General features: G+C 39.1%; 1 protein-coding gene across 1 annotated transcript in view; it reads right to left on the minus strand.

Moving 5' to 3' along the window:
- JMJD1C (jumonji domain containing 1C) overlaps positions 1–12184 on the minus strand; it is a 163711-nt gene that overhangs the window by 103166 nt on the left and 48361 nt on the right. The window contains exon 2 of the mRNA XM_029962634.1: positions 3579–3743. Within this exon, the coding sequence (XP_029818494.1) occupies positions 3579–3743 (165 nt within the window). The remainder of the gene's footprint in view (positions 1–3578; positions 3744–12184) is intronic.

Genomic DNA, 12184 nt, shown 5'->3' on the forward strand with positions numbered 1-12184 from the left:
CCTCTCTTTTTCTCCCTCTACACTTTATTTCTAGATATTTTAACATGCAATTAGAGACACAGTAATTAAATTCAAACTGACAGCTCACAGAAGCATTCTGTTCTGTCCACATTAAAACCTTGGCTCCAATTTGTCACCCTACCCACACATGTACTTCCATCTCCCCTCTTGGCTGCTGCAGAGTTACCACCATACTCCTAAGACTTCAGACTGAATTATATTATAGGCACGATTTTATCACTGATCTCTAATATCCTAGTGCCCAAACTATTTCGACATCAGGGAGATTAATTTACTCCCCCTAAAATACAACTATTCTTTATCAACCTGCAGGTCAAAAATTTTTATTCATCACCTGAATTGCTTCAAAGTTGTTTCTGAGAAATTAAAAAACCAAATTTTCCCTCATTTTTGCAGTACTGGTGATTCCCCCGAAGCCCATCATTTTGAGCCCATCACTCCCCTCTCTTGGTACCTTTGTGACACGCAAACCTGCTTGTTTTCCAACCTGAGGGGATGCCTTCACTTTCAGCACCTTATCTGGGCTACTTTTCTTAATCCCTTGATGTGGAAAGGCACACCATTCACTTCCACTACCTATACTGCTTAAGTTTTCAAAATCCATACTTTTGTTTTTCCCTTTGCTACCCCTTTGGCCAGGAAGTTTTTTCCTGCACTGACATCTGTAAATCATCTCCATTACTTAAGGTAAACACCATGAGAGAAACTAAATGCAGGGAATAATCTACCCCTCTTCTGTTACTCAGTTTCTAGACAAGGAGAAAGAGGCCATACTTCTGATTTCCTCCCTTTCTCAGGAGGGAAAGTCTGACTAAAGAGCCTAAAATCTTAAAACACAGTTACACAAGGTCAGTGGATTCTGTGCTTTCAGGAACAGCTACACCTCAGGCATTCAGACATTTTAAAACAGCAACATTTGTGACCAACTTGCATTCTAGAAGTTTTATCTATAAAGGGGAGATTCATCCTATCCCACAGTTGAGTGATAAAAGCAATCAGTAAATTGTGAAGTACACAGATACTAACCAGACTGATAACTGCCCACAGAAAGCCCCACAGCATCTGATTGAGCTTGAACACCACACAGTAAATACAGAGTACATAATCAAAGCAGAACATAAGAACTTTTCATTCACTCCACTAAAAGTAAAGATTTGGGAGAACTACTACATAAAATACACTTAAATATTGCTTTGCTGCATTTACATTAGCATCCAAAATAAAGTGTACTAGAAACTTTTATTTTGGTATGATTTCTTTTCAGTATAGTTCACATGCATGGGGAAGCCTGAGACATTCCCTTTAAGAACTACAGCAAGACTCAACTCTTCCAAAATGAGTGCATTATCACATCCACACTTGGATTTCACCAAAAAAGTAAAATATTCCTATTGCTGTTTGGCAAATTAAATTTTATCACTTTTTTCATGCTTTCCCATTTTTAATGTCTTGTTTCAGAAAACAAAGGAAAAAAACACCCCACAACCAAAGAACACCTTCAGAGAGATCATCCCCTCCACTGCACCACAGTGTTCAGATAGTCTGGCAACAAAACCCTGAAGTTCCCTGGCAATTTGAGCACCTTCACTGTTCCCAGGCATGGTGTGCTCAGAGGAGCAATTGATACAGAGCAGAACCTTGGGAGGGCTCTCTGTGGAAGGCATCTGCTCTAACTAGAGTTAATATCCTGTATCTGCACTTGACTGGAATGGATGACTAGAGGGTTTGACTCAGAAAACAATTGCTACAACATCTGCAGTCAGGCCAAGTACAAATGCTGAGAACTTGTCAACTTTAACATCTGGAAACTGTGACCCAACAAGCTATTTGAGCCTCACTTCAGCTGCTGTGATTTCAGTTTTTTAACTGCAAAAGCAGGAGGGAGATCTTTTGCAAATCCTCCTTTTCACGCCTATCAGCTGCCTCAAGAATGTAAACACTAAAAACCAATGAAAGAATAAGATGGAAGAAAAAAAAGTTTCTGCCTTCTGCTGGACCAGCACAAGTTTGATACAAGTGTCTACTGGGAGAAAGGTTTGACTAAAACACTTTCACACATTAGCAAATTAAGACAAATTAATACTTATAACTTGAGGACAGGATCAGCAGCCAGACTAGAAATATACCCCTCCTAAACCCAAGAAGGATCTCTATCCTAGAGGGTGAGATGAAAAGCATGTAAAAGAGCAGAGTACTTAGATACCAAGTTCTAAGTTCCTAACAGGTCTTAAAATACCCATCTCAATCAAGGAGAGATGGGTGGCTTCAAAGAGCAAATTACATGACTCCCTGAAACTAAAAATTCTTGCTCAAGGATATACTAACATGAAACAGAAAACCTGCCTTTACAAGCAAACATATGGATCAGCCTGTACATCCAGAAAGTTTGGCTTGCTTTGCTCCAGTACATCAGCACAGACAGACAAGCTGAGTCATGCAGGAATATTCACTGAGGAGGAGGTAAGTCCGTCCTAAATCTATGGCTTTCTAGATCAGACAGTTTCATGACCTTTCAGCATGACTGTTCCAACCACAGCTCCAGAAAAATAATCACATGACAGCATTTCCAGAAGTCCATCCAGTGCTCAGAGACAAGAATACGAAGGGTATTGAAAGGAAACACAGACAAAGCAAAAGCTGGAAGGAAAAAAATACCATCTAAAAATATCATCTAAATTCATTAGACCACAAGTTTCTAAAAACCCAAGACTGAAGTCACAGATATTAGGTTTAATATCAAATATATCTAAGACTGCCCTTCACCATTTTGACAAATTTGTTAGAGTCCCCTTTTACCCACCAGTCTGTGAGAAATCTTCCCCAACTCCACACATTGCAAATGATCCAATATGGTAGGTTCCCAAAATCACAGATCTATATGGCTCTTCTGAGGACTTTGACAGTACTACTAGTTTCTTTGGAAAAAAATGGAATACATGTTTATTGCTTATTGGATTATCTCATCAGATCCTGAGTATTACTCAGGTTTATCCCAAGACATGCCACAAATGCACACAACCTCCCAGCAGTTCCCTCACAGCTTTAATGCTTGGGCAGCAATCCAGCAAGGAGGAGAGTCACAAGCACCACCTCATAAAACAGGCAAACAATTACCACTTACTTCATTAATCTTTTCTCATCTTTCTGAACTCTGACCTGAATTTCAGATACCCTCAGCTCCCACAGAGAAGGCACAAGCTTAAGGGTTTATTTTTCACCTTGGTTTCAATCCTCCCCAGAGCAGTAAGATGTGTTTCTGATAAGTTTATATTTGTAAGATGCTTTGACTATGTAAAGTGACATTAATTCTGTTATGTCACTCAGAGACCAGTTTTGCAGCGCTCTCACCTGATTCAGAAAGCAAAATGAGTGACTATTGTCACATCACTCCACCCCTCCAACATGAACATGGCTTTACTAGTATTTTCTTTTCCTTACCCTCCTCCCACTCCATGCTCACCACTTTCCACCACCACTTGAGTAACCTAGGCAGCTTCCTAAGGACAGAATCAAAAAGATTAAAACAGTTAGTAAATACAATTGCTCAAGTATCTTACCAATGCAGGCCATTGAATTTGTTTGATCTTTGATCCCTGAGTCTGGCTTGGGTCCTTTCTTTTCGCCCAGACCAGCTGGTACTCCACCAAGAAGGTTGCAAAATCTTCATAAACTTTAACCCACTCTCGTTTTTCCCATTCAAGGTCATCAAATTCCACGTATACCTGAGGAAATTAAGGAAAGGAAAGGATATACATTATTGCATATACACAGCATGTGTATCTATGTGCACTTTTGAAAGCACATGTTTAAAACTTTAATGTAAGAGTCTTTTATTACGCATTTTAATGTTATAGTATTGAAATTATATAATCAGTACCTGTATACCACAGAAGACATTTCTCTTGGCAGTGCAGTTGTGCTAAAGGGAGGAGAGTTACATTTGCTAGAACACTACCATTAACATGAAACATCTTATCTCATTAATGAAAAGTATTACATCAGGTATTTACAAGTAGCATTCAAGTAATACATACAGCTGTTTATACATCAGGAAGTTTTAAGAATAATTCTCATTCTCAGTTCAAATACGTGTCATGTAATACAAACCAACCAAAGAAATGGTTTTAAGGGCAGGGGGGAAACAAAGCCATTTGGAACAGCACCAGAAAGGACATCCTGAGCCTGCAGACTCTGCTACTACAAGCAAACCCAACACAGCACCCACAGAGGCAGCTAAGTTTCCTGCCATTGCCGTCCTGGAATCTCACTCAAAAAAAAACCCCCAAAAAACCAAAACAACAAAAAAACCCCCAACACCCAACAAAAAAAAAAAAAACCAAACAAAACCAAACCCCAAAACAAACAAGCAAAACACCACAACCACTTTTTGTTTCCAGCCAAATTTATTTAGACCCAGTTTGCAACTATTTGATCTTAGGCTATCCCCTATCCCTCCCCAACACATTCTTAGTGAACAAACACACCTCCTCCCCTCAGCTGCACTCACCAAGCTAAATCCTCCAAACCTTTTGTCTCCTCTTGGGAAGGGAAGAGGGAACTCAGAGCTATCCAAAAGCTACCTACCTTACCAAACATGACTATTCTAAAACCGTTACATTTCAAAACTTACAGAATTTATTTTAAATTTTTAAAAAAAATCAACATAATAAGTTGTTCTCCAAATTATGAGAAATTTCCTAAGAAAAACCAGCTGGCAACACAAAAAGACATCACTGCTTGTCAGTGGGGAACTGGAGAAGAAGGGAAGATGCTTTCCTATCTTCCTGAATTTCAGCTCTCTGCCACACACAAGAGAACTTCTCAAACTGGAGTTTCTTCCTCTATCTGCTTTTGAGAACTTAAAATCACTGTCACAGAAATATTCTTCTCTTTTAGCTCTGGTTAATTTTAGGCCTGCAGCATACTTCCTCGTCTAGACTTTGTGTCTCACCCTTCCCAAACGTGTACTACATAGTGCTCCTCCTCATCTTGTCCTTCTCCCTTATGAGGACACAAATTTGCACCAAGCCACTTCTCACTCTTGTATCAAAATTCATCATCCCAGTTTTCCCCCACAGATACTTTTAACCCATATTACTCCCTTTCCATTCCTGCACACCTTTTCCCTTCCCTCTTTAAAGCACCAGATCAAGATAACTTAACTTATAATGTATCTTATGATATATCTTTTATATATATAAATCATATCTATATATATCTCTTAAGTATATATAATATCTTATATATAACCCAGATGACTGGGTCAAGGTAGATCAGTTCAGTTGTCTGCAAAAAATACTGTTCCTCCTTCATTTTGCATGGGCAGAGTTTTCCCTCTGGATTCACCATCTCAACATCTGGAATTTCTGCCATTTGCCTGCTGCCTCTCCTCCCACATTTCAACTACCCTGGCTGATCAGTCATCTCTGCATCACCCTATTAATCAACACATAGCTACTCTTACCTTTTCCCTTTGCCCATTTCCCTCACTGAAACTATCAGGAAACTACTGCTAGTCTTTGTGGTGGTGTCAGAATCCGCCCCACAGTAAGAGTCTGCCCCTAAAATGATTCTCTCAATTCAACTATCATCTGTTATGCTAACAAAGCAAGGGGAAAACAGCAGCAAAAACTCAAAATTAAAAATTGGAAGTTGACCCCTTTTACCGAAAAGCACTTTTTAATAACTTAATTTCTATAAATTAATTTTAAAATGCATAATAAAGTTGCAGAATAATAATTTCTTAATGAAAACAAAGTTAACAGCAAACAGAGCAATGCTTTAAAGCACTGGCAGGAAACCACATCGTATCTCAAATCATCTTTGGCAGCAGTATCTTGTATTTGCAGCTACTTCAAACCCTTATGGAGAGACATTTATTTCTAAATTTTGGCATTTGATCAATTGTAAGACAACCTTCAGTGACAGTACAGTCAAAAATCATTCTCTAAAGTCACCTTCTTCCTGGTCTCTCCTCCTGCAAATTCCACTTGATTTTTCTGGACTGGTCAAATAACTTTATTTTAGTATCTGGAAAGGCACTTCCCTTGGGTAATCCATAACAAGGTGTAAGAGGTTAAGCACCAGATCTCACACAGCAGCAGATTTGAAAAAAGGAGGCAAGGGGAATGAAGTGAATAAATATTTTTGAAAAACACAGATAAGTCTAAGGCAGAGTTGGCAGTTTAGCAACAGCCACACTAAAACATACTGTATCTCCTGGACACTGGCCAGAACTTGTGGATAACTGTGACACAATCTAGTGTTTGTGTGCGAGTTCTGCACCCCAAACAAACCGAAATCTGGTGCAAGGGTGGTGGGAGTTCCAGCCCCGCTCTCTGCAGAGTCTCCTGGCACCGTATAATTAGATCTTCAAAGGAGCAGTTCCAAGGAAAGTGGAGAATGGAGCGTGGCACAGAGCCAGGCTGCCAGTGCCCAGGGCACCATATTCTGCCTCTGGTACGATACACACACAACCTTACTTGGGAATTACTCCTGCCAGCTTCCACCATCCTTAGGTCTCCATGCCAAGGCTATTAACTATCTGCTGCCTTTTCAAAGTTCATTTTGGAAAGGCAGAGGCAACACAGGCAAATGCAGAGCCCAATCATTATCCATTCTCTGTTTTGCTAGGAAATTAATTTTTCCAAACAGTAAAGCCTCTGAAGAACACAGGCTTCCCCTTTCCCTACCACATGGAGACAAGCAGGATTCCAGGCAGCACAATTTATGAAAGGGAGTAAAAAGGGGAGAGGATGAGGAAAGGAAGCGATCCAGCAACCTATGCCAACAAAATAAAATGTGGAGCCAAAGTTAGACCCTCTAAGGAGTGCAAAGGCTGAAAATACTTAATCTTTTTTGCTTCACTGACAGAACTCTGTACAGCAAGAAACTCTACCACATTTGCCTCCTGAAGAATGAATGTTGATTTTGAGATTTTTCAGCCAAATTTTGGTTCCTTGCCTTGTCAGCTGTTTGTGAAGAGATATTATATGTCTGTGTTCCCAGAGTGGCTGAAGTACTCTCACCACGTATGCATTCACTTGCATAAAAAGGAGAAATTCCCACTGGGATGATATTATATTTATAATTGGCATCAATGTGCTAATTTTGTAACTCACTGCTATTTTCCAACAGGAAGCAGCATAAGCTTTTAGCATGCTTTTCCAAGTAAAGCAAGACAACAAATTTATTTCCAATGGAGTCAGCCAAACAATTGCAACAAAATACTGCTGTTTCAAAGCCCAAACACAACAACCATGGTGAAATTCTCCACATGCAGCGCTGCGATTTAGAGTTTTCCAGTCACTTCTGCTCCAAATAAATAAGGCTGACCAAACGAATTCTGAAACATTTTAAAACTCTCAGGACACCAACGCTGATTTCCAGCAAATTTGGCTTAAAATGCTAAAAAGCATAGTTCATGCACCTTGCACTTTCTTAAAATGGTGAAATAGCAACCAAAGACAGCAAGAGGGATTTTTGTTTAATAATGTTACTCGTTGCTACCAAAATCTCCCGAGTCTTTCACATCAGCATTTCACAGTCGCTCCACATTAAAATAAGTCACTAAAAAGAATTTTAAAATGCATTGGCATTGCCCATACAGCCTAAAAGCACTTGAAACAGCTGAAATAATGGCAATAGATTGGTCTTAAACCATCAAACATTTTAGGATTAAAAGATGGGGTTTATTACCTCCATGTATTCTTAAAAATAGCCACTGCAAATCAGACATGTTCATTCACTAATACTTGTAGTCTAGAAAGTATTTAGCTTTGACAAAGAAATATTTAATGTACAGTGTATTTTTTATCAGGGGCGAGTAGACACTCACAATGCCAGAGTAAGTCTTTAGAAGACCTGAAAATGTTCTTGACAAAACTGGTATTCCACTATTTAAGGACCATAACAGCTTGTCTCTAAACCGCAAGGGCCCTGCCTCTGACTCTCAAGCCTAGAAAAAGGGTTGTAGAATCACATAGACGTTTTACAGGAAAGAACACCAGAAGTTCCTTAAAAGATGGGACAAATTAGTACTGTGGGTTATTTTATGCTATTTCAGCGCTTAAAGCAAAATATGAAATTGTTTGGTCAAATGTTCAAATCTGCACATCTGTTTTGATTACTTGTGCAAAGTAACAGAAAATGACAGAAAATCTAATTTTCCATTACATGAGGAGAGAAAGTTCTGCTACTTTCAGATGAGCTGTGGAAGTCAACTCCTTTACAAATCCTCGAAGATTAAATCCTGTTTGACATATCCTACTACCATGAAACTTCATGCTGATAATTCTGAAAACCTAAATTCTCTGTTTATTCAAAAGAAAATGAAATGGGTGTAGTATCCCAGAAGCAGTCCTCAGTTATAACCTGGAAAGTTGAAGTGTACAAAAAAAGAGACTAGTTCATTACCTACAAGGTATTAAGCCTCTGCTGCTTCAAGATTCACAACTGCTTTGAAACCTCCTTATTTCCGTGGCACAAAATGGTTCCGGGCCTGTCCAGCAGGAAAGGATCAACACTTCTAAACCACTAGAAGACCCCACCTAACAGCATCCAACTACAGCTCCTCTGAGATGCAGAGATAAGTCCTCTAAAGCCGTTATTCTCATTACTGAGGGAGGAATAAAGCCTGCAGCCTCGGGATCATCTGCTCAAAATTTGTACAGCTATAGAGAGGAGCCTGTGTCCTTGCTGGACACAGTGACAAGCTGAGGACACACTTACACCGCCAACATCACTCAATACACTTTGTGGGAGGCAGAATAAAGAAAACAACCTGACTAAACCAGGTACCCACTCGCTGGGAGACACGTCAAATACATGCCACGTGTAGGAGGGAACAGCACCAGATGTAGCCAGTACATGCTCTCATAAACATGGATTTTCCAGGTAGCTTCCCTATATCAAGCTTTAAAACATAAAAATCCTACAAACAGAGAGGGCCTTGAAACAAAAACAATTATTTATTTCCAGCAAACAGTAGTCTCAAGATGTATTACGGCGTAATAAACACAGAAAGAATCCACATGTACAGTTTGTGGCTCATTTACAAGCCTAATTCTGAAGTCCCTGAAATGCATGCTTGAACACTGACAATAAAGTAGCTTTGGCAGAAAAAATATTCAGCAAAAAATGGTTGCAAAGCTAAAGAAAAATACCAGTACCACTGCAACAGTCTGCTGCAGTCTGTAGCTTGAATTGCTAAGCAACCAGCGCATCATGTAGAGCACAAAGTAGAGGTTGAATTAAAGATAGAATTAAAAAACTATCCTTGGATGCCCCAATACCATCCTTATAAACAAAGAAAAACATGGAAAAGCATAAAGTATTCAATCATAGCAACAGTTAATTAAAGTATACAAATTAGACAAAAACTTTCTGGTCCTTGGGGCTTAAAAAAAAGAAAAAAAATCTTTCAAATTCTCTTCACCACCACACACCGTAGGAAACTTTCACTACTCCTAAATTTCTTAATGTTCATTTCTAAAAACAGTTGTTAAACAGCAGACATACTGTAGAAAGCCCACACATTCAATTTAAAAATAGGGGGATTTTTGTTTTTGAATCAGACATGATTTTAGATAAGGTGAACTAAAAGCCAATTAAAAAACTTCAGTGATTTAGATGGCAAGTTGAAAGCAGTTCATATGTGCATATACACACATTTTTATTGTTACACTAAAAAGACCAGCACCTGTCATATAGTAAGGTTTCATTATAGCTGTCTCAACTTGAAAAAATTTAAAAATTTAATATATACTTATTTTCAATGCAAATATTTTCAATTTAAAAATATATACCATTTTAAAGCATATATCTCTCACCTGAAGATCTGACTAAAAACAATTAAAACATACCTGCCAGACAATTCAAAATACTAATTATTAATTGTTCCATATTAACTCCATATGACTTCATATGACTTTCAGTCAGTTTTTACAGTGTAATGGCTCATTAATGAAGACAAAGTTCGTCTGGCCAGCTGTCAAACATAAAGCACTAAAGGAGGCTAAATTAAAGTGCCTGGGGAAAAGAACAGGTCACTTCCTATCAGAATTCATCATCTGCTGTTGTTCCTCATCCCCAAAATCTGAGTTAGCTGGAAACAGAAATTTACCTTTCTTGAGGCAGGAAACTTAGGCAAACCACCCGGCTGCAGCCTTAGCAAGCAAGGTATGGCTGTAAAGCCACTCCTGGGCAAACAGGAAACTTCAGTCCTCCTGAGACAGGCTCAACACACAAAGCTGGAGCTTAAGGAGATGACCAGGACCTGAGCAGAGAGCTACACGTACTTGAGCTTTTCTGATGTCTCTCTCCAGCTGAATAGCCCAAACCTGAACTGCTGCTAAAGGGAATCAGTGGAAGTGCTAAAAGCACAGGGCTCTCCCTATTTCTACCAAGACAATCCCATTAGCCAGAACAGCCATCTTTCCAGGGTTCAAAGGACTAACCCCTAGATCAGACCTGAACCTACAAGTATTTATCAGCACCTATCCAGACAGAGGTTCGGTCTGTTTTGTATCCTGGTAGGAAAAATGATGTCCTTCCAAATCCGCAGTGCAGATCCTGACATTGTACTTTGGAACAGCAAATCTGCCTTTGAGGGGAAACAAAAATGAGATCACGCAAGAAAAGTGAGGTTTTGAGATGAACTTTTGATAGTTTACTTTGAAATCCAGACTAGGAAGAAAGACACATCCACATCATTCCTGGGACAGCAAGCCAAACAAACCAGGAGGGGGCTCACAAACAATTGCCCTTGTGTCAGATAATGCCAGGGATACCAAAAAGACATCAGCAAACCTTGAGCACAGCGACAGAACACCAGAGCAAGCCGGTCAGCAGATTTTGCTCGTACCAAAGAAATTTTCTCAAGGCCTAGCTCATACCAACAGCAGGAATTCCATCAGGCAGCTGCACACAGTTCATTGCTTTCTTTGGTCATCTTACAGGAATTAAGAGAACTATGGAGGAATATTCCAAGAGTAATCAGGAAATCAAGAGAAAAATTCATCTGCCAAAACCAGACAGTATGTTGGAATTTTTATAAATTATTGTCAACTACAAAATGGTAATTTTCTGTGCTCTGATGACAACACAATATTTGCTCTTGTAACAAAGGCTGTTAACCTTCAGCAACAAGCCAATCAAACAAATCTCAGCAAGCAAATGAGAAAATAGTAGTAAAAGTAATAATAATAAACTTCAGAAGCAAGACAAAGCTTTAGTGAAATATTTATCTACTTCACTGATTATCTGCTAAAGTCTTTGGAAATATTTTCCAGATGTTTTTTCCTTTGTAAGAGGACTATAATGTTTGAGTAGGAAAGTTAGGAACACTGTATCAATTACTTCAAGGCTTTCTCTCTTATCAGAGAAGAACATGTTACAGTTTAACAGTAACTTGCTGTCCTCTTTCCTCCACTTCACACGGTCTCTATAACCACACTCTGCAAACTGTTTCTCCCGGTCCTGCCTAAACCCCCCTCTAAACAGTATAATAAAGACAAACAGTTTCTAAGTTCTTCCTAGCTTAGATGCAGAGGTATTTCCCTTTTGCTGTTGTGTTCAATTTTTATTTTCTGGAAATCTTAACTCTTTTAAGTCTTTTCCTTCAGTGTTGTGATTCAGTGCCATCTCACAAACTGGAATACGGTTTTGCTGTTTAAGAGTCGACTTCTCGTTACCATTCCAGCCTTGGAGCTTCAATCTCTTCTAGTCATCTTTCAAACTACACCTTTATTTCCTTCACATTGTTGACACTTCTTCACACTGGAAAGTCATCCAAAAAAGTCCCATATAATCTTTCTGATGCAGTTAAAACCTTGAAGAATCCTGCTAACAAAGTCTACTTCTTTCCTACGGATTAACTGCAGCATTAGAGAAGAAAAGTAAAATCTGTACTCACAGTCTGAGGCATCAAAGAATAAACATTTCTAAGGTCTATACGATCTTCTTTATTTTTCCATTTGATACCAGACTGCAAGGCCAGACTTTACAGAGAAGAACTGGGCCACTGCAGTTCATAGTTCACCAGGGCATAAACGTCCACAAACTGGGATCAAAGATCATTCACCTCTGAACTGAGTGAGGTATCTCCAACTATTACTAAAAGGCCAGAGGAGATTAAGAGCAGGGCGGGTGGCCCATGGGAGCA

Source organism: Manacus vitellinus, unplaced genomic scaffold (assembly GCF_001715985.3).
Source record: "Manacus vitellinus isolate BGI_N305 unplaced genomic scaffold, ASM171598v3 scaffold_48_pilon, whole genome shotgun sequence".
NCBI lineage: Eukaryota > Metazoa > Chordata > Aves > Passeriformes > Pipridae > Manacus > Manacus vitellinus.